Source organism: Mangifera indica, unplaced genomic scaffold (assembly GCF_011075055.1).
Source record: "Mangifera indica cultivar Alphonso unplaced genomic scaffold, CATAS_Mindica_2.1 Un_0036, whole genome shotgun sequence".
NCBI lineage: Eukaryota > Viridiplantae > Streptophyta > Magnoliopsida > Sapindales > Anacardiaceae > Mangifera > Mangifera indica.
Window position 1 is genome coordinate 9326 of NW_025401128.1, and position 22337 is coordinate 31662.

A 22337-nucleotide genomic window follows, 5' to 3' on the forward strand; every position below is an offset into this window, starting at 1 on the left:
TAGCTTGAAGGGCATTTTAGTCTTTATAGTGAAAGAAAGCATTTTTATTTAAACTTCAAAAAGTTGGGCAATTACTTTTGCACCCCTAAATTTTGGGCAATTTAATTAATTTTCCTTAATTTTATTTAGATCCATGAATTGTGCTCTTTTTATTTAATTTCCCTTAAGTGTGGCATCAAATTTTAATAATTTCACTCTCCTCTTATCTTGGTCGGTTAATATTCATATAAACCAAGTTGCCCAACCTAAACGAGAATAGCAGAAGCCCAATCCTGAAACCTTGTGGGCAGAGAAAATGCCATATGATTGAGCTCAATTTTACAAGCCATGAACTTCTTTTCACTCCTTCCAGCCTTTACACCTCCGCTTCCGCGACTACCTCCACTCCATGCCAACATTCCCTCCAGGTCAAAGCTTTACTGTATTTTCAGCTAGGCATTTTGTCAAACGCATTTTGCTGTTTCTCTTTGTTAATTTCTGTCTTTTGCACGCGTGTTTAAGCTTATTTGTGTGGTGTTTGTGCAGGAGTGATTTCACTGAGAAAGCTGAAGCCATTGAATGTGAAAATCTCAGCTATTCTATCACCACAAGGCAGCGTAAGATGGTGCCAATTCTTAAGGACTGCTCGCTTTCTGTGCCTTCTGGGCAATTGTGGATGCTTCTTGGGCCTAATGGGTGTGGAAAATCTACCCTTTTGAAGGTTCTTCAGTTTTCACTTTGCTTTCCTCATGTGAGAATTTTGTTAGTATTTTGAATAATGTTTGTATGGGCTATGCTAATTTGCTGTGAAACCAACCTGATAATGTAATAAACTGATAATTTTTTTATTACTTGTAAGAATGTTTTAGTTATCATAACAATATTTATTAGTTATCATATGTGTAGCTACTTTATATAGGTTTGTCGTACCAATCCTTAGTATTCTTACTTGTAATCAAAGTAAGTGTCAATCTAACTATGTTATCAATCAATATCATAGTATGATACATTATGCTATGCATGGTTGTGGTAATGTTATCAGGTCGGTATTTTGATTGGAAGTAAAGATGTTTCGGTATCTTGTCACAATGGTTTGGTAGCTGTAATATATAAGGCAGTTACATATATTAGTAAATGGAAACTGAAAATTTGCTTATGATAACTAAAATGTCATTACATTTAATAAAAAAAATTGATACCTGCGATGAAAAGGCACTACTTTTCTTTTTGTAACAGACCCATGGTTATAACCCACCCAAACAATTTTATAAGCAGTGATATTTTCTATCATCTGAAGCAATTTCTTTGTACTCATAAACAATTATTTCAGCTATCATATGTTTAAGTACTTTATATATTAATGGTTATTGGGTACATATTTTTATATGAAACTATAACATTCTTGTAATAAAAGTATCAACTGGATAATGTTATCAAACTAATGATATTTTATGACACTTCATTTTATATATGTATGAGTTTGATAATGTTATCGGATTGATATTTTGGTTAGAAGTAATGATGATTTGATTTATGTAGGAATAGTTTGTCAATCATAGTTACATGTATTAGTAAATAGTAATTGGAAAATCATTTATAATAATTAAAATATTTGTACATACAATGAAAGACATAATTTCTTGCAAATATGATGGTTTGGTAATACATGACTATTACTGTCGGAGAACCTTTGGTTCATATGATCAACATGTATTTTTGTGCTCATGGTTTTATATTTTTTTGGATAATTTTGGTGTTTTGGCAAGCAATTTGGGTAATAAAATATAAATGTTTGGGTTTTTGAGTATGCAGATCTTGGCTGGTCTCCTGAAGCCAACTAATGGAACCATGTACGTTAAGAGGCCAAAGAGTTTTGTTTTCCAAAATCCAGACCACCAGGTTTGTTTTTTGTTTCTCCATATTTCATACCAGTTCAAAACTTTCTGTTTACTGTTTATTTAATGAGGCCTATGATAAATTTTATAGTAGTTTTTGTTTTCAATTTCCTAAAATGGAGGGCTAATCCAATTTCTTGGCTTTTGTCAATAAAATGTGGTCATTTGTGTTCTAAAAGTGGAATGAAGAAGACTCAAGGTTCTATTCTTCTCTTGAAGAGAAAATATAATTTTTAAGAATCTCTGGTGGCTTTGTGGTTTTGTTTGATTACGCTTATAATAAAAGAAATTCTGTTTGATGGTTTAGGAAACTTTATGGACCTGTACTTGGACTAGGAGAATCATGCCTGTCCTTGGTTGCTTTTCCTGAATGTATAATTTTCTGCATCTTTCTTCTGCTCTTTTGTGTGTTCAAACAAGACTTCCAAAAGAAAACATACTTTTTTTGTGATCTTTATGATTCCATACTTGATCTTTTGTAGTTTTTGCTGACAAGAAGATTTACTTTTACATTATCACTACTGTTTGTACGTTTTGGGATTCAATTTTACTAGTTTATGTAATGTATGTGAATATACCAAATGAAAGAGGTGATAATAGGACTTGAAATGTAAATGTAGTAAAACAAAAGAAAGAGAAAAGAATGAAGATAGATAAGTCTGCACAAAACCTTTTGGAATATGACAAATATCTTCATTTTACTAATTTTGCACCATGTTTGCTCCCCATATAGACCTAATTGAATCAAATTGTTAGCTTGCAGTAATTTTTGGTTAGCTATACTTTCCTCTATAATTAGTTTGTCTATCTTGCTAATAAGGATAAATGAGATAATTTTCTTCTCTCATAATCTACCAAGGAGTTATAGCTGCCATAGTTCAAGACAATTGGAAAACAAGTGGAGCTAGCGTATCTTGGTTTCTCATAAGTCACATGAAAGGTTCTGAACTTCTGGTGAAGTTTGTTTTTGGTGGTAAGTTAACAATATTCTTCTTTGGAGAGTTGGCCTTTGGTTCAATTGTCAACAGTGCAGTATAAATTACCAAAAAATTGTTAAATGCTTATTAAGTCCACCTCTGTGTTGAGGCAATATCCTCTTTGATTGTCATTGTTGCATTCTTAGAGAGAAAAGCCGTCAAGCCAGACTCGACCTTTGATAGTTCTCTTATTAAAAGGTGAAGGATGACGAGTATCGGAGTGAATGAGGATAGGTATAATACCATTTATGGAATGAATGAATAGGATATTTAAAATAATGCCTTGCACTTTAAATAGAAGTCAATTTTGGGTGTATTAAATCGATACCATACTTCCTCGCTCCTTTAATTACTACTGGGTATGATCTTTGTAGGGAGTTTTTTTTTTTTTTTAAATTAATTTTTTTGGAATCCTAGTATTCTTAAGCAGGTTTATATGTATATGATCAATTGAAAATTTATGTGTTAAATGGATTTAGTGAAAATTTATATTGCCTAATGATATCCCTTTCATGTGTCTATACTTATTTTTGAAAACAAAACATTGTGTGGTTACATTTGCAAAATGTTTTATGTTTCAGGTTGTTATGCCTACTGTAGAAGCTGATGTGGCATTTGGCCTTGGCAAGTTCAATCTGACCCCTGATGAAGTCAGATCCAGGGTGTCAAAATCTTTGGAAGCTGTTGGCATGTCTAAGTATATGCAGGTAAATTGTGCAGATAGTTAGGTTTAGGTGATTGGGATATCTGCTGAAACTCTTACATTTATGTCTGTTGCATTTTTCAGAGACCAGTTCAAACTCTAAGTGGTGGTCAGAAACAAAGGGTTGCCATTGCTGGTGCTTTAGCTGAAGCATGTAAAGTGTTGTTACTGGACGAGCTTACAACCTTTTTGGATGAAACTGATCAGGTGATTTAAATGATTGACCTGAATGGCATATGCTTAGTATGTGTAATTAGGGCAAAAGGAATCTAATGATGAAAACTCTTTTTAGCTAAGAATTATTAAAAGCACAATTTTCTTTCTGATTTTGCTGTCCATATTACAATTTAACCATGGCACTGGATTTTGCACTTGGCATAAATTCATTAATCATAGAACACTAGTATTGAGAATTACCAATATCAACGATAATCCTCAGGAACTTGATAAGAGCTACAGAGGTTCTGGTAAGATCAAATGCCATAGCTTGACATCAATTTGGAAGTTAATTCATTGCTCTGGAAAAGAAATATACATTCCTTTTTACGTTTATATTTCTGCAATTAGCTTCAAAATTAATCAATATGGCTGATTATAATGCTCTGATGAATCATGTGCACCTCAGTTTGTAGCATATATATATACATATATATATATTTTAAATTCTGAATTCAGTGCTACCTCTTAATAATGGTTCATTAACTATGTCAACATTTTTCTGAACAAGATTGTTTTTCTCTCTTTGTTGTACTAGTTTGGGGTGATCAAAGCAGTAAAAAATTCATTGGGTGATTCTGGAGAAGTGACTGCCTTATGGGTGACGCATCGATTAGAAGAACTTGAATATGCAGATGGTGCACTTTATATGGAAGATGGTAAGATTGTGATGCAAGGTGATGGATCAAGGATAATGAATTTCATCAAAAGGCAACAGTCATCTTATATTGACCAGATAAATTCTTGATCAGATCTTTTTTTTAATTGCTTATTTTTGGTTATATATTCCCTCATTATTCTCTCTTGTACATGATTCTGATTTCCTAAAAAAAATAGTATGCAAATCTATTTGTTTGGTGTTCCATATGATTCATGTTTCTGGGTTAACTGTTTAGGCTATCCAATTAAGAGAAGGATAATGAATCATCTTGGGCTTTAGAAGTTTTGATGGGTGGAATTTTGGGTCTACCCTAGGGTTTCATGGTGCATGATTAGGTATATTTTCTATAAGAATTAGGATCCTATTCTCTGATTCAAGCTTTCCTGAACTGTTAAAGATCTTAAGCCATGTGCCTATCTTATCATCGTCTATTCTCTCTAACTCTTTCATTTCTGTGATCTGCTCAATCGATGGAGAAATATTTTTGATAGTTTGCTTTAAAAAATATTTAGTATTTTCAACTTTATTGTATTGTTTGCACCTTGTTAGGCTCTAGGATGCTCTGTAGGAGTCATAACCTTAATTTGCAAGTTTGTTAGTATTACAACTTTTGGAACAAGCCTGTAATTTATTGTGTTGATGGGTTTATTTCAGTTTCCCATATAGTGTTATTCAAAACTTTTATATACCTCCATGATTATCAAAATCTCCTTAAAAAAATAAAAAACTAGTCTAGTCAAAGAGCTCCATATCCAATCATAATTCTCATGCTAAGTTTTAGGTGAAACACACATATGTGAAACACAAAAGTAAGCTTGTGTGGGTGTAGGCTCAAAGCAGGTAAGTTTTACTTGAACTTGAGAACTGATGGGGTATGGATATCTTTCAATAGTAGTGAGTGTGTTTCATATTGAGCTTCTTGATTGGCAAAAGATAGTGAAATGGGAAATGGAACAACCAAGAAAGCAGGCCACAGAAGATGCTCTTCAACCTAAAATTGGTGACAGAAAATGAAAGATCCACTCTTGCCGCCATTTTGGAATTGTATAGGTGCATTTTTAACCAACATGCAGCCATTAATGAACAGGATACATCCACTCGACTACTGTAATGGAAATGTATCTAACTTTTGAAATTGGTGGAAATATTTTAGTCTTTGTACACTTGGTTTTGAATATTTTAATTGGGTATTCAGATAATACGTCATCATATAATTTAATAATTTTGAATCATGGATAAAATAATATCCGATGACATAATAACACATTAATTGGATACTCAATTAAGTATTTAAAATTGGCTGCAAATAGCATTCCTCATATTTTATTTTTATTTTTGAATCTTTTATCAATAAAACTGTGTATACACTTTTGAATAGATGATGGAATATACACTTACGTACGTTATCATGTGATTGAGTAATTTTAAAGTAAAGATAAAGTAATTTTAATAATATAATAAATACATAAGTATGTATCTATTTGTATATTTAAGGAAGACGAACATAGTTGTATGGGATTAGTGAACCACAAAACCAGTTTGGGACAAGTCAATATTCATGTCCCCTTTCTTTTTTTCTGCTGTGGATTGCAGTAAAGAAATTATATTCTTGACATGCTTTCAAGGTTTGTGTGTGTATAGTTATAGCTGTCTCATAAAAGCACAAAACACTTTTCAGAAAACACCAGCAATAGCAATAACCATTATTTGATGGAATTAAAAACGTACGTGCATTGGTCACATGTGACATGATTTCATGAGAAAAATGTTTTAGATGAGTTAGATTTGCCATGCTATATATGTGCCACTAAAATTATATTATAGAAAAAAAAAATAATGCCCAAGTTGAAAGATTATACCTATTGGTCTTCTCTAACAGGTATAAATACTAACGTGATATTATATAATTAAATATTATTTAATTTTTAATTTAAATTTATTTAATTATCTAATATCATATGAATATTTATAATTATATTAATATCTATAGTTATTGTACTAAGAATTTTTTTTTTTAATTGGTACTTCAAGTTATAACTTGAATGTATAAATTTATCTATTATAAGATAATTTTGTTTTGATAGTAAAACTTATGATTTACGTATTTTACATTTTCTTATTTTGAAAAGTGAGGGTACACACGGATGGATTTGATATAATTTGAGAGTTTTTTAAAATCAAATTAAAAAAAAAAACGGTTTAAAAGTTTTTAATCTAAATCAAACTATTTTAGATTTTAAACCAAATCAAAACAAATTTAAAAAATAGTTTGATCAAATTTGGATTATGACTTGCACTTATTAAAATCATTCACTTCTAAATATATATTATTTGACAAAATTAATTGAATTAAAGTTTTTTAAAATACAATATAAACATATAAAATAAATATGAAAAAAACAAATGATATACTTAATTATTTATTGAATTTTTTTTTCAAATATAGTTATATATATTTAGTTTGGTTTAAAAGTTATTCAAATCATAACCCAAATTAAAAATTATTTTTGAAAAATTTATTAATTTAAATCAAATTAAAATATAATTTTTAAACAATTTAGTCTGATTTTACAATTTGAATTGAATTATATATCCTTTTATTAAAAAGAAAACATCAATCGTATTTTTCACAATTTCTTACACTTTTCATATATAAGATCTTTCATTTATAAGGTTATTAATTCTTTGCCATGTAAATTATAATATTTGAAAAAAAATAAATAAATACTAATCACTTCCTCCATAGTTTTGTATTAATTTGTATTGTATACTAATAAAAACATTCCACTACATAATGGGATGATTTAATAATTATTTTCATATATTTTTTTTTATCATCAAATCCACTACATAATGGATTTGAGAATCACATGAAAAGTTGTTGAATTAGCCAAAATAAAATAAATAATTTAAATGTAGTCAATTATTAAATCTACTTAAATATTTAAATCTAATATTCAGAAAACAAGTAAACTATCAAATCATTGGACCATACCTAATTCTTTTCCCTCTCAACTTGAATCAAAGATATTGTAAAGAATGGTTGAAACTTGAAAGATAAGCTTGTTTGACTTCAAAATGTGAACAAGTCAACTTTGGGGGCATTGGACCAAATTGGTACAAAATCAAAGCCTTGTCCTTGAATTTTATTTTACATTTTCTGAATATTTTTTCCATAAGAATAATTTCATAAAAAAATAAAAGAAATCTAAATAATTGACAGTAAATTTTCAAGGGAAATTACTAATTCCAAGTAAAAAATTTCCCATGAATTTTGTTTGAAAGAATATTACATTTTGAGTGTAATAAATTTTACTTTCCTGTTTTTGTTTGATGATTTCATGGTCACTGATCAATTGCTAAATGGTTTTGTATTTTTGCATTTTTTTAACTAAAATTCCAAACAATTAAAAATTTGGGCTAAAAAAATAAAAAATTTTAATTTATCTAAAATTTATTATATATAATTTATCAAAGGAAAAATATGGGTCAAATTTTTTCTTCATTTGTAGAAGGCAAAATGAAAAAATAGAATCCAAACTTAGAACAAGTAAATGAAAAATTTTAATTAAATTAAGAGATTAAATTGAAACAATAGAATTATGTATATATAATTTTGATTATCTAAATCGAATATTCTAATAATATATTATCATATGATTGAATAATTTTAAATTAAATATAAAATAATATTTAATTATATAATAAAACATTTTCTAAATACTTAATTATATATTTAAAATTAAATATACATAACATCCCTCATAAAATTGAATAGTAATCTTGAAAGTTTTAAGTAAGCATTACAACCATGTGCTATTACAATTCATATTAATTTAGAGAGTAAGTTACATTTTCTTAGCCAAGGTTTAGTTTTAAAATAATTTTTTACCTTTTATTAGTATAAATAATATTTTTTATTAAAAATAAAATATAAATAACAATTTTTCATTCAAAATTAAACCATATTAATAAAACAATAGTATTAATTAGTGAAATTATTATTTTATCTCAATTTATTTTATTTTTTAAAATTATTATATAGTATTAAATTAATAAAAATTAAAAATAACTTTTTAAATATCAAAATCATGTAAAAGTCTACTTAATTTTTTTCTTTTCACTCTTATCGTTTCTTCTTTTCTTCTTATAAATTAAGGTGTTTTGTTGTATAATCATATATTAAAGTATAAATTATATTTTTTTGAAAACATTAAGCGTCTTTATAAAATTTTTAAGGGGTTATTTGATATTAAGAGAGTGTGGGAGTCTTTTAAAATTTTAAAAATATGTTTACCTCTTAAAAGTTTCAAAAATGACAATTACACCTTAAAAGAATTGAATAAAATGCAACAATATTTTGTAAAAATCAAATTGTTATGTTTAAAATATCTGAGTTTGATAGATTTTTTTATTTTTAAAGTAGATAATTGAAATTACTATTTTGCCCTTACATTATTTTTTTTAAACTGTTATGTTATTTATACAACCTAGGGTTGAAAAGTGTCTTTAAACCAAACCTTGGGTTAAAAAAATATATATTAATAATGTGACACCATTATTATAAATAAAATAATATCAAATTATATAATAATATTTATCATTATATCTAAATTGATATTTATTATAAGTGTGGATAATATCACTCATAACTAATATGATATATCTTATTATCAATTCAATAAGATAACACATCAACAAGGTTTCAATAACCCAAATACCCATTCGTCTCTAAATTTCTATTAAATTTTTAGCTAAATCTAAGTGTAAAATCATTATTTTATTTATAAACTCTAAAACTCTAAAAGTTTATATTATTTTGCCTTTTAGTTTTGAAAACTAAAAAATTCCCCTCTCAGTTAATTATTTTCAAAGTTAAAAAACTTATTTTTTCCCCCAAGTCTAGGTTTTAGCCTCTCATATTTTTCCCATTTATAGTTAGCCTCAACCTCCTGAAAAATTTTAATTGAACCCAGGGTTCAGCTTAGCTTCTAAATTGTTGTCGACAATCTTCTCCATCTATCTAGCATCCAAGATTGAGCCATTGTGATATCTCCTTCATCTTCTTCCCATTTCTCTCTAGTCTAATGCAAAATTCAACCAAAATTGAGTGAAAAATCTTGGTCATTTTTGATCAAATTCACATCAACGAGAGGGAGGACACTGTGAATCTTCTCTAGTTTGTTCTTCGATCTGCTCTGCTCTCGTCCTCCCTAGTGAATCCATTATTTCAATCGAATTTTGTGATTTCAACCTTTTTCATTCTTTGATCTTCTACGTCTATAGGAAGGACACCATGATTGTGATCGGATTTTATTTCAGAGCAAAGAGAAATAGGAAGAAGATGAAAGGGATGCCATGATTGCTCGATCTCAAATGTCAGAGATGGAGGGAGAAGGTTGCCAGCGACGCTTTGGAAGCTAAGCTAAACCCTAGGTCTAACTAAAATTTCTCAGAAGGTTAGGGGTGGTTGTAGATGAGAAAAATATGAAAGACTGAAACTCTAGAGTTGGAGGAAAAAAGTCAGTTTTTAAACTTAAAAAATAATTAAGTTAAGGGAGAATTCTTAGTTTTTAAAACTAAGGGGGAAAATAATACAAAATTTTAAGGGCTGTTTGGTTTGAGAAATATTTTATTATTAAAATTGAAAGATTACCTTAAAAATAGATTACCTCGAAAATTACTGGGTATAAATTATTATTATATTTGATAAAATTTGTAAAAATGGACATATATAAATAATTATTATGTTTGGTTAGAGTTAATAAAAGAATATTAATATATTATTTTACTTAAATACACTTGAGTATAATTATTCTAAAATATTTTTTTATCTTATTTATTATATTAATTGAAAATGAGATTATTTATGCCTAAAAAAAATTAAGAAATAAGATATAATTATAATAAAATCCAGATTACTTGGTAATTTTTTAATACTTAAGGTAGAAGTGATTATCTGATTATTTCTTATATTACCTGTCATATCTCTATTGTTAATAGAAAATTCTAATAGGTGGAGGTGGTAATCTGATTACTCTTTATATTATCTGTTACATCATTATTAATAATAAAATATTACTGAAATTTTTTATTACTTATAAACCAAACAAGTAATATAAATAATAAAAAATAGATTATTAGAATAATCTTTATAGAATCTCAATCAAATGCCCTCTAAGGGTTTTAAAATTTATAGGTAAAATGATAATTTTATTTTTAAATTTAACTAAAAATTTAATAAAAATTAAAAAATATATAAATATTTGAGTTTTTAAAATTTTATTAATGCATTTCTAAAGAGTAAGCTAAAAATTTGATGAAATAGTTCTTCGGCTTTTATACAAATTTCTTTGTATCATTTGTGGTATACTACTAGTCAGATAACGTCATGTAATCGACATCATAGCTTACCAAGGAAGAAGGGATACATACAGTAAAAGTCTACATTCTACAATGTACGGACGGCAGCGCATTTTAGCAAATGACACCCATACCACGAAAGAAAAGCAAAATTATTCTGCAAAAAAAACACCAATGAAATATTTGTTTAGTATTTAACGTCTCCATGACAAATCAAACTGCAACAAAGCTTCCATTTTCAAATCTCAAGCTTCTTCTTCTCCCTTTTGGCTTCCCTTTTTATTATTATTATTAATTTTTATAATCCATCGTTCAAAAGCCATTCTTTACTTTGTTTCAACTTCTGTTGCTCTGTTTTGTTCCTGCTTTTCTTGCTCAAATCTCAAAAGCTCTGTGGAATTTTTGTGGTTTTTGAATTTGATGGCCTCTTTGTGATTTAAAAGCTTTACTTGCAGCTGTTCAGGTTTTAGGCTCTAATGGGTTCAAGGTAATTTGTTTCTTTGTCTCTGTTTGTTTGTGATGGGTTTGAAGTTGTTTTGTGCTTTGAGGGGGATCTATCTGATGGCTTTTTTTTTTTGGTGAAATGAAGTGGCAATTTTCTTGTTTCGATTTTTAGGTATTGATTGCTGTTAAAGTTTGAGTTTTGGAAGTTGGTTTATCGGATGATCACAACATAGTTTAGGTTTGAACCTTAAACTCTGAACTTTGAAGTTGTTTTTGTGCATAAGGAAGGTTTTGATTTATTATCTGTGGTAATAATCTAGGGGAAATTGTTTTTTTTTTTTTTTTGGGGTTACCAATTCTTGTTGAAGTTGAAATTTTAGAAGTTGGTTTGTCAGATGCTCAAAATATTGTTTGGCTTTGAACTTTAAAGTTGTTTTTTGTGCTTAGGGAGGGTTTTGATTTTATTATTTTGTGGTAAAAATCTAGTGGGGATATTTTATTTTGATTTTTTGTCGCCATTTCTTGTTACAGTTAAGTTTTGGAAGTTGGTTTATCAGATGATCACAAGATAGTTTAACTTTGAACTTTGAAGTTATTATGTGCTTGAGCGGGTTTTTGTTTATAATTTTGTGTTGAAAATTAAGTGACAATTTGTTTGATTGATTTTTAGCCGGTCGTTCAGGTTCGGGTTTAAGTTTTGGAAGTTGGTTTCTCAGATGATCACGAATAGCTTAGATTGAAAGAGAAATTGTATTAGTTTGTTTTGTATTTTTTATTTGAGCTTGAAAGGAAGCTTAGTTCAATTTCAAAGCTTGTTCCCTGTCTTTTTTGGTGTGTTTGAATATACTAAATAAGTTCATTTAATTACTAATTGTGATTTTAAACTTCTGCTGGTTAGTTTGGGATTTGAATGATTCATTAGTAGAATAGAAGATCAAATGATTCATATCTAGCTGGTGCTATCTTAATTGAAGCTAAAGTTAAGTAAAATGGTAAAGTTGTAATTTTAACTAAATGATTGGTTTTAGACTTTTAGTTAGTATCCTGCTGAATAGAATTGATCTTTATTTTTTGCAGTCCCTGTTGGTGTCATTGGGATTTCTTTTTGGATCTTTTTTTGAATTTATTTTCGTATGATATGCAAGTCCACGTCTTCTAGTGAAAAGGGATTTTACTTATGTAGAATGAGGGTAAAAATTCTGAACTTTATTAATAGCAGCTTTACCATACTAATCAATTTATTTTGCCTTAGAGTTCTACAATTTAGTTTTGTGCTTAAGAAGTTGATAAGGATAATTTCATCATGATGTTTTGAATTTGTTTACTCAAAACTCAGTTCTTGTTCTTTTGATGGTCTAGATTTCCCTTGCATAACATTTATTCTGTACTCATTGATTTCCAATTTAAGACTTGGTTTTGATTATTTTAATAACTTCTCTGAAGGCCACACTCTCTAGGTGCTAACTTTTATTCTCCTATTCCAAAATTTGAAAGAAACCACCTTATAGAAGAAAGAGGCCTCCTATATCATGAGTCAAATGGGGCAGAAGAACAGGTCTCTAGTCCAGTGAGAAGAGAAGTAGTTAACAGGTAGACCACCCTCAAAGATACTGTCGATTTTTTAAATAGCTCTAGAGTTGGATATTTTATGCCATATTTTAATATGTTTTCAATATAGTGACTATCCTATTTTTCTCTGTTATTACATTATCCTAGTGCAGAAAACTCGTGAATAGGTTTGCATTTGTTCTTTATAAAATCAAAGGGCTTAATGATAAATGTTATTTACTCTATAACCCATATGCTAATGAATATAGCAAAATGGAGCTTTTGGCATGAGGATTGAAATAAATGAGAATAGTTGGTATTGCATTATGAATTCCCAAATTTTGCACTAGGGGACCTGCAAGATGATTTTCAACTGATTTTGCCTGTTACTGTGGGTGTTCTAGTTTCAAACATCATATAGTCTTTCCTTCATTCATTTCTAACCTTAGATTAAAAATTAAATCTTTCTTGCTATGTTTTATATTCTAATATTATAATGCATCAAATTAAAAGAGATTATTATTTAAAATTGTTAAGATACTCTTTCTCAATCAATGAATCTACAACTGTTTCATCTTTCCTTTTTAATCTTTTCTTTCTCCTTCCCTAATGCCTTTTTTGACATATAAGATCCGACATGAACTTTCATATTAGTTTAACTTTAGTGATCATATATTTTCCCTTCCCCTTTTTATCTGTTGAGCATACGAATAATAAAGCTAGATGTCATCAGCTACCCCTTGTTAAACTTTTTCCATTTCTATATAGATCATTATCAAGCATGAAGTCTCTTGAGAGTGATAAAAGTGACCTGGAGGGTGGTAAACTGGAAAAAGAGAGAGATAAAACAATACATAAAAACAGGGCAGCTAAAATGCAAAATCAGGCCTTATGGTCTGGCCTTGCATACTGTGCATCCTCTTGCTGTATGATACTGGTTAACAAGTTTGTGCTTTCTGGATATGAATTTAACGCTGGAATATCTTTGATGCTGTACCAGGTAATTTATCCTAACTAATATATTTCATTATATTAAATTTCCATGCTTTTGCATTATAAAATTAACTTTATGGAGTATCTGTTTACTGTTGTTTATGAAAAATGATCTAAAAAATAATTTTTGATACTTAACTTGCTCATGGCATTTTTGTTGGATGCAGAATTTTATTTCAGTAATTATTGTGTCTACATTGAGTGTTATGGGGGTAATATCAACAGAACCTCTAACATGGAAGCTGATTAAAGTCTGGTTACCTGTAAATGTTATATTTGTTGGAATGCTCATTACAAGCATGTTTAGGTATGAACCTATCCAGTCACTGCTTATCTCAGTTTTAATTTCATATGACAATGATATCGTAAAGTTTTGTTGGATTAAAGTTTAGCTAGGAAAATTACCCTGACCTTATTTGATATGCCTTCTCTGTTGAAAGAGAAAAAACTAACACTAAAATTGCTGCCAGTTTGCTATCTTGTTCCAAATGGCAGATCCCTACTAATGTATGTTATTAATATTCATCTATAATACTTGTTGTATAAGATGTTTCAAATGCTTCCACAAGTCCAGCACCGGCTAATGTTCCTTGGTTTTGATCTCATCCACTTGCAAAGTTTGGGGATTAGGGATACTTGGTTTACGCTCATGTTTGCCCATCTATCCAACTTTCGGTAAAATTTGATATGAAATGTTTTGTCTTTTGGCTGTTACATATCACATTTTTGAATTTTTAGAGTTTCTGTAAAATGTCAATAATCTTCCAAGGCTGGTTACATTTTAGATCACCCTTTTCAAGTGTTTTGGCAAGACCAGCACTGGCTAATTTTCCTCATTCTTGATCTTATGAACAGGCATTTTTTTTTTTGGTATTTTTAATATCCAATCTATATTTTGGTTTAATAGAAGACAAAGCAACTGATTTACCGATTTATCAAATGATCAGAAAAATTTTGTACAGATTTGTTTTGGCTCTTTCATGGACTCATTTGATATTGAACTATTATCTAATTTTAACTCCAGAGGCAATTCATTATCAAGGGTTGGTGCCATCACCTACGCTCAATTTAAGTTTACCAAAGTGTTTAAATGCCTTCCAAAATAGCATTATTAATGTTTTTATGATGTGGGGAGGGTAGTGTTGTAACTTAATCCAATGGGGACAGATATAGGATTCAAGTTATCAAGTTATCATCCCTGCTAGGAGAGGACATTTAGTCCAAATTCTTGGAGACTGTTTTGAATATGTTAGAATTGGGGCACTTGTCCTCAATCCATAAGGTGGTTTAGGATTATTTTTATTTTCTTATGTTTTGTGTTTGAAGTTTCTGTTTTAGTTGAATAAGGGCTGGGATCCTATCAGAATATAGTGCAATTGCTCCATTAATCCTTCTGGAAATATTCAGGATCACTCCTTCCGAGTTCTTGTTCAGTTGTTTCCCTAAATCTAGCGATACTGTCTCTTGGTTCTGAAGAATATCCAAGTTAATTATAAATGTACCTCATCCAATGTTGCTTGTTGGTCCTGAATTTTAGAAATATTACACTCAAATATTTTTCTTGTTTTATTTTGTTTATCAAATTTATTGTATTGTCAAGGCCAACCTTTGGATATGTTTCTGGTAATTAATAATATTGACTCACAGGAAATAATGTTATTGAACTTAGAGATTACTTCTGTAAATTTCATCTTTGTGGCTTCTTTTCCTTTTATTTATTTGTGTTTCATGTTCCCTGCAGTTTGAAATACATTAATGTCGCTATGGTCACAGTACTGAAGAATGTTACTAATGTAATTACTGCACTTGGTGAGATGTATTTGTTCGAGAAGCATCATGACAACAGAGTCTGGACTGCTTTATTTCTAATGGTATGTTCAATAACTCAAGATGTAATTTCAGCATGTAAGTTTTTTTGAGAGGCATCAAATTGGGATCTAGACTAACATAATAAACTTGATATTGTAATTAATTTAGTTTATAACCTTTTTATTAGCTACCTGGAAGCTTCTCATATTCTTGTCTCTTTTGTGTCACTCCAAATGCATGCTTTGTTTAAAGGATTGCCATTACCCATTTTATTCATATATTGGAAAAATATAAATGTAAAGGAGTTAGTTGACTTGTAATAACTTGAACAGATATTATGTGTATTTATTTTATTACTGACATATAGTTTGGGGGTGTGAGAATCAGAATTTAGGGATTCTGAAACTAAGGATGTGAGGGTTCATCTTAGGTCTCAGATATTTTATTTGATGATTCAAGGCTTGGCTGGGATGTTGCATTCACTGCAGGTTTTCTTATGTGTGACTTTTCTTGTGGCTGCCAAGATAAGCTGTGATTTAGTTTATCTTGAGTTAGATTGCCACCAAATGACCTTTGCTCATATCTAATAACTGTCAAATTGTTTGCATGTTATTGACTGTCAAGTAACCTGAACATGTCCTAATATGCTGTGATTAATTGTGATTTAGAAATGCTAGCTTTTTATTTTTAATGAATTTTGAAATAAATAGCTGTTATAATAATTTGCCTTTCACTTGTGCAGATCATTTCTGCAATTTCTGGAGGGATTACTGATCTATCTTTTCATGCTATTGGGTACACATGGCAGATTATAAACTGTTTCTTAACCGCATCATATTCTGTGAGTATAATTTGAGGCTTTTGTGTTTTTTTTTTTTTTTTTGGTGTTTTGCACTTCAAAATTTCATTCATTTTCAGGCTTTATTTATTGATTTCATTTTTTACAAATTCTAGCTATTTTATACATTGAAAGAAATTTAACTCGTTATGTAAAAATAAGAACTATGAAATGTAGAGATAAGAAACTGACCATAAAATGCATCTTTGATAATTATAAAAATAAATTTAAAAAACTATTTACTAGGTCAATACAATAAATTCAATTGATTTTCCCATCGATCAATTTCACATTTAATGTTAATTGCTCAATTTTGTGGTGATACCATCATGAACTTCCCCCATGAAAGGAAGAAGCATGATTATTCTAGGAAATCAAAATCTTTAGTATCTTTGGGCACTAAAATGTGTATGGGATATACATATTATTAAGAAGCAGTTCAGAGAAGACTTGATTTTAATAGTCTCGTGATAGAGGCATGACTTGTTTTTCACCTGTGGAAGTACAATTCGTATGAATATGCTTAACCTAATCCATCCAATGAACAATTTTTAAGAAACTAAGTTGTTATTTCACGGACTTAATGAAGTTGGATGCTTTCTGCAATATTTTTAGCTGGTGAACTATTAAATAAATATACTTGTGTGGTTCTTTGGCATTAGAGGAACAGAAGAATTTCTGAAGATGCTAGTGATGAGGGAGTCTTTGGTTTTGTTCTTTTTTTTTAAGGCCTATGCAACTTATGAACTTTCGTGGCTATGCAATTTCAGGACACTACTGTCATTTTTATCTTTACTAATTGGGATGCTCTTTAGCTTTAATTTTTGTCATATCTTTTGTTCAGTTTGTTGAAACATAACCGCTTTGGTTCTTTGTTCATTGCTATTCAACTTCTTTGTAATCCTGTTTATTGATATTGGTAAATTTTGGTTTGATTTCTCCAAGAGGTTAAAAAATGATACTGCAAGTATCATTCCATATAACTCAAAATAAAGTAGAGGCTTAAAAAAATGATGTTTGGACTTGGTCTTTTTCTTGATGCTACATACCCCAATTAGTATTCCAAATTTCTTTTCGTAAGTGACTTGATATCTTTTATGGTGTTAACTTGTAAAGGATGAGGTAATGTGATTAGTGGTAGGATAATTCTATATAGCACATGCAAAATTTGGAATTCTACTGGCAATGTGTAGCAACTCATTTCAAATTCAACAACATGCCTTTTGTTATACTTAGTCCTCCTATGTGCATCTTGATATTTTATACTATTTGTTAGTTTATCTTCATGATTGTTGTATTTGTTTACTGGTTGTTCCATGTTCCTATTAACTTATTTTATTTCAGTTTAATTTTAAAACTAGTCATTAGATAATTTACTTCTTCAATGTTACTGGTGCAGCTAACACTACGACGGGTCATGGATACGGCCAAGCAAGCAACAAAGTCTGGAAACTTAAATGAGTTTTCAATGGTCTTGCTAAATAACACCCTTTCCTTGCCCTTGGGGATTCTTCTTGCTTATATCTTTAATGAAGTTGATTATCTGTCTAGAACGTCAGTATTCTACTTTTTCACCTTTCTTCTTTTCCTGTTTTGTTAACTTAGATCTGGTTTGAGGTGGAAAGTCTAGAAAATTAATTTGCTATAACTTATAGGGGTGTGAGTAGTTTTTACAAGTGGATTTTTAATTTTAATTCCCATTCTTGATCTTGAATAAGCATATTAAACAATTTTGAATTTTAACCAAAACTTGTATGTATCATTCAATATATAAATATGTTATTCCATTTCATGGGTCACACAAATAAGAAGTCTTTCACATTGTCAAAACATGCAGACGTACAGAGAGAGTAATTTGGAGAAAAAAAAAAAACATTACTTAAGTCTACATGAAGACAAATTTATGATTTACCCTTTTAAAGGTCAATGACCAGCACCATTAAATTTGTGCAAGGCTTAGAAACTACTTACAACAATATTGTTCTCTTCATAAGAAGTCTTATAGTGCTCATTGTCATTGAATTGTCTATGATCATCATTCTTCCAAAGCATGTTCAGATAGAAGCCTTACCAAAGATCACTGCACTGGCATGCTTTTCTTGACCTATGGCTACACCATATAGATGGTTATGGTACACAGAAAGCAAAACAAATCCTAGTTTGTGTTATGGTTTCTTTGAAGAATAGATGCTAAAGCACTCATACATTTCTGAAATATCAAAAGTTTCACAAGTCAGTGATCGAACTGTTAAGACATTTCTGAATTTCTAATAAGCTTGTCCACTTATTTACAACACTTTCTTAACTCTTTAGTGGGGTGAAACCTTGTTTTGTATAAACTTCTTGTCTGCTTATGGGAACATGTGTTATTGAGAAACCTATGCATCCTTGATTGTGTGACGTAACTTTGTGGGCAAATTTTGCTTTTGACTTACTAGATCCATCTTTTTGGCACTGGGTGTGTTATTTTCTTACATTATTTTTTGGCATTGGGTGGTGTTATATTCTAGTTTTTTGCGTCTTTTAACTAACATGCGGTAGCCTTAGTTTGAAGATGACATAAGTCTGGAAATTTGTGATTTTGCAGACCACTCTTGAGGTTGTCTAGCTTCTGGTTAGTAATGACACTAAGTGGGTTTCTTGGTTTAGCAATCAGCTTCACTTCTATGTGGTTTCTTCATCAAACTGGTGCCACCACATACAGGTAAGATGGGAAAATTTTTACTACTAATATTGTTGTATTTTCAAACGCAATATAAGTTTGTCCTTTTGAGACCTGCCAATGCTAGCCCATGGTTGAATTATTCATCTGGCGTTTAAAGTCAGAGTGTTAATGTTGACAGGAAATAGGTGGAAAAGAAAAATGAAATGTTGGTTGCCCTTACTACTGGTTGCATTTCAATTTGGGTGTCAATCAAAACTAGTCATTAATGTATAGGCCTGGTTTGGGATATTTTTTTAATTTGATGTCTAATTCTCATGGTTCAATTTGTTAAGAGTAAAAGTTTCTCATGGCTAATTTTCAATGCAGCCTGGTGGGGTCTCTGAATAAGATCCCTCTATCTGTTGCCGGCATTCTTCTTTTTAAGGTTCCTACCAGTTTGGAAAACTCTGCTAGCATATTTTTTGGTAAGTTCCCTTATATATAACATTCTTAACAGTCTGGAAAGGCTTAGGTTCGAGCTTATGTCATGCTTGTAAAATCTTAATTTGACTTAAAAAAAAAAATGTTAATGATACATTGCACAAATGAATTTTTCTGTGGAACAACCTAATATGATTGTGGTCTATAGGTCTTCTAGCCGGAGTCTTTTTTGCTAAAGCCAAAATGCGGGAGAAATCTCAGGGACAATAATTATTGAAGGTCTTGTACCTCAGCCTTGATTGAATAGGCTAGAAGTTTGTTTGCTTTGGTAATTTGCTTCAGGCAACATGATTATTTGATGTTGTACCTATTTATCATATTCTGTAAAATCTGGAGAATCACATGGCAGTTTTGATTGAGGAAGGACTGGAGTCAGGTATGTTGGCCATGCAACTGGAAAATGGAGTGAATATTGGATTGATTTGAGCAACTGATTTTCTCTTATTGGAAGAGAATACTCTGCCACTGGTTTTTTCCCACCTGTGTATCATATTGGGGCACAGGTTTTATCTTGTAACATTGTGTTATAGTCAGAAATGCATCTTCTTTTGTAGCGCATGCCTGGACATGCAATGCAATGAAAGGATCGAAATGAGTACCACTAGACCACACTGATGTTTTGTGTTTTGAGTAATAGATTATGTTAGATGATAATAAACAATGGCGCAGGTTGCGACAAGTTTGGTTGAGTTCATGCTGATTTGGGTGAGAATGGCTGGAGTGCGAGTGGCTTCACATGTTGCTCTCTTGTTCCAAGAGAGAGTCAACAACACACATTTCTCATATCAGTCCTCTTCAGCTTTTATTTCTCTTCGCCTCTATTGAAAATTCGTGATCTGAAGAACTCTACACCGGCCAGGAATTGAACCTGGGTCTGTCCAGGTACCATTCTACCACTAGACCGGGGGTGTTCATTCATGAGTTCTCAAATTTATAATTATCTATTTAACCAATAAAAATTATTAACACCTGCACATTTCCGATCTGTTGCTTTATACGTATAAATAAAATTCAATTTATATATATATATATATAAATTATTTTTTTATATTCAAAATTAATGAATAAAATTATTAGATGTATAAATGTAAAATTTTAAATTTTTTAGGACATTTTTGAATGAAACCGTGAGCTCATCAAATTAGAAAATCACGAGATTGAGTCTTATCCAGCTTATTGCAGACTTAATTTGAATATTCAAGTTCAAATTTCAATCAATTTGAATAGAATTTAAAATTAATGAGGTCTTGTGTGTTGGAAAGGCACAGAAGAAGAAGACGTTTGGATTGGACGATGAAAGGTCCTGAACAAGGAAAACGTTCATTGACATTCATGGTAAAATCTGCACGGCTTATTAAAGCAAGAAAGAAAGAAAGAAAAATTGTCAAATGGAAAGGGACTAATATCCCTATCCTCAAAGTACAATAATAAACAGTGGTAGCTAAGTAAGTCCAAGATTACAAGCAAAAGAGTCAAATCAATATAAAGCCAAGTCAAGCCAACCAACATTCTCAAAACGAGGCTTGCCTGACCAACTCCGCTTTTGGGGTATATATATATTATAATTTAATAATTTTAATTCAAAGCTGGCCGCTTCTAGACTTTTACGCAAGTCGAATAAAACTGAACATGCAAATTTATTTCACGTGAGACGCGCATGTGTTTGGGTTAGAAAGTGTCGATTATTCAGAGGATGCCAGACAAATGGAAGCGACGGAGAAAAGGAACTGGGAAGACCAAGTGGGCTGGAGGCGGAGAAGATCGCCCTTAGACTTTGATGGGGGTCGAGAAAAATGGAACAAATGAAAACATTAATTAAAATATACATTGAATATCAGATAAAACATCTATCCTTTACATGAATCCTTATTTATTCATCATCGAAAATTAACAATGGGTAGATGGTGACCAACAGCGACTATCTTTGAATGAAGATGCAGAAATATAGCTTTATGAGGGGGAACCCTATCGCTAAGACTATTGCCAGACACATCAAAATCTTTAAGATTTTTCAAATTCATCACATTCTCTGGGATGCCTCCACTTAGCTTATTGTTTGAGAGCAAAATTGTTGTCAACGCCTTAGCATCACCAAGCTCAACTGGTATGTTCCCCGAAAGACCATTCCCCTGTAGCTCCAATACTCGCAATTTTGTCAGTTTTCCCAATGACTTCGGAATTGGGCCAGACAGTTGGTTTCTGGATAAAACCAATGTTTCGAGGTTTTGTAAATTGCCAAATTCTGGCGGTATTGGGCCCTTCAAATCCTTGAGATTGCTGAAATCAAGGTGTTGAAGATTTGATAAATTGGCAAGAAATGACGATAGGTTTCCTGTCAAGTAAGAAAAATAATAATATATAATAAATCAAATTAAATCAATCAAATTAGAATCAGATCATATAAAGGAATAAATCTCATTTCACACCTGTCATGTAGGAATGAAGACCCCCTGGACGGCTCATATTAACCACTCTTTTCGAGTAATCACATGATACCCCATCCCAATCCGTGCAACAGTCTGACGATAAGGTCCAGGACTGTAATAGATTATAAGGATCAAAAATAATTTGATGTTTGAAATGGAGTAAAGCTTCTTTGTCAACTGGATGACAGGCTTCAGAAGAAACTAACAGGGAAAAGATAACAATGAGAGAAAAGATTATTGAGGAATCCATTGAGGCAATTAACTAAATTAGGCGCCTTGCTACATCTAAATATATTAAAGGAGAATTGAGAGGAAAGGAGAAAAAGAGAGCAAAAACAAT

General features: G+C 30.5%; 3 protein-coding genes across 11 annotated transcripts; 2 read left to right on the forward strand and 1 right to left on the reverse strand.

The window, feature by feature from the left end:
• Window positions 1-208: 208 nt before the first annotated feature.
• LOC123206429 (ABC transporter I family member 10-like) lies at window positions 209-4637 on the forward strand. The gene is made up of 6 exons (XM_044623619.1): window positions 209-407; window positions 526-700; window positions 1792-1878; window positions 3433-3558; window positions 3639-3761; window positions 4309-4637. The coding sequence occupies exons 1-6, from the start codon at window positions 328-330 to the stop codon at window positions 4516-4518; spliced, it is 801 nt and encodes a 266-aa protein (XP_044479554.1). The 5' UTR covers window positions 209-327; the 3' UTR covers window positions 4519-4637.
• Window positions 4638-10939: 6302 nt separating this feature from the next.
• LOC123206430 (GDP-mannose transporter GONST1-like) lies at window positions 10940-20180 on the forward strand. Of its 9 annotated transcripts, none has more exons than XM_044623624.1 (11): window positions 10943-11281; window positions 11384-11476; window positions 12682-12828; window positions 13555-13786; window positions 13947-14086; window positions 15521-15650; window positions 16331-16429; window positions 17826-17980; window positions 19014-19130; window positions 19458-19555; window positions 19720-20180. In XM_044623624.1, the coding sequence occupies exons 4-11, from the start codon at window positions 13568-13570 to the stop codon at window positions 19779-19781; spliced, it is 1020 nt and encodes a 339-aa protein (XP_044479559.1). In that variant the 5' UTR covers window positions 10943-11281; window positions 11384-11476; window positions 12682-12828; window positions 13555-13567; the 3' UTR covers window positions 19782-20180. The 9 variants fall into 9 exon arrangements, with proteins under 9 accessions (XP_044479555.1, XP_044479556.1, XP_044479557.1 ...); XM_044623627.1 differs by having other exon boundaries at window positions 12733-12828; XM_044623623.1 differs by having other exon boundaries at window positions 11411-11476.
• Window positions 20181-21424: 1244 nt separating this feature from the next.
• Window positions 21425-22337, reverse strand: LOC123206432 (DNA damage-repair/toleration protein DRT100-like). The gene is made up of 2 exons (XM_044623629.1): window positions 21998-22337; window positions 21425-21903 (listed from the first exon to the last, which is right to left on the reverse strand). Exons 1-2 carry the CDS (start codon window positions 22245-22247, stop codon window positions 21449-21451), a joined length of 705 nt encoding a protein of 234 aa, XP_044479564.1. The 5' UTR covers window positions 22248-22337; the 3' UTR covers window positions 21425-21448.

Excerpts from the sequence above, each read along its gene's own strand:
- LOC123206432 (XM_044623629.1), bottom strand. The coding sequence starts at position 22,247 with ATGGATTCCTCAATAATCTTTTCTCTCATTGTTATCTTTTCCCTGTTA. Across the intron at positions 21,904-21,997 it reads TCTTCATTCCTACATGACAG|GAAACCTATCGTCATTTCTT; the intron begins GTGTGAAATGAG and ends CTTACTTGACAG.
- LOC123206429 (XM_044623619.1), top strand. The coding sequence starts at position 328 with ATGAACTTCTTTTCACTCCTTCCAGCCTTTACACCTCCGCTTCCGCGA. Across the intron at positions 408-525 it reads CATGCCAACATTCCCTCCAG|GAGTGATTTCACTGAGAAAG; the intron begins GTCAAAGCTTTA and ends GTGTTTGTGCAG. Across the intron at positions 1,879-3,432 it reads TCCAAAATCCAGACCACCAG|GTTGTTATGCCTACTGTAGA; the intron begins GTTTGTTTTTTG and ends TTTATGTTTCAG.
- LOC123206430 (XM_044623620.1), top strand. Across the intron at positions 12,829-13,554 it reads AGAAGAGAAGTAGTTAACAG|ATCATTATCAAGCATGAAGT; the intron begins GTAGACCACCCT and ends ATTTCTATATAG. Across the intron at positions 15,651-16,330 it reads GGACTGCTTTATTTCTAATG|ATCATTTCTGCAATTTCTGG; the intron begins GTATGTTCAATA and ends TCACTTGTGCAG.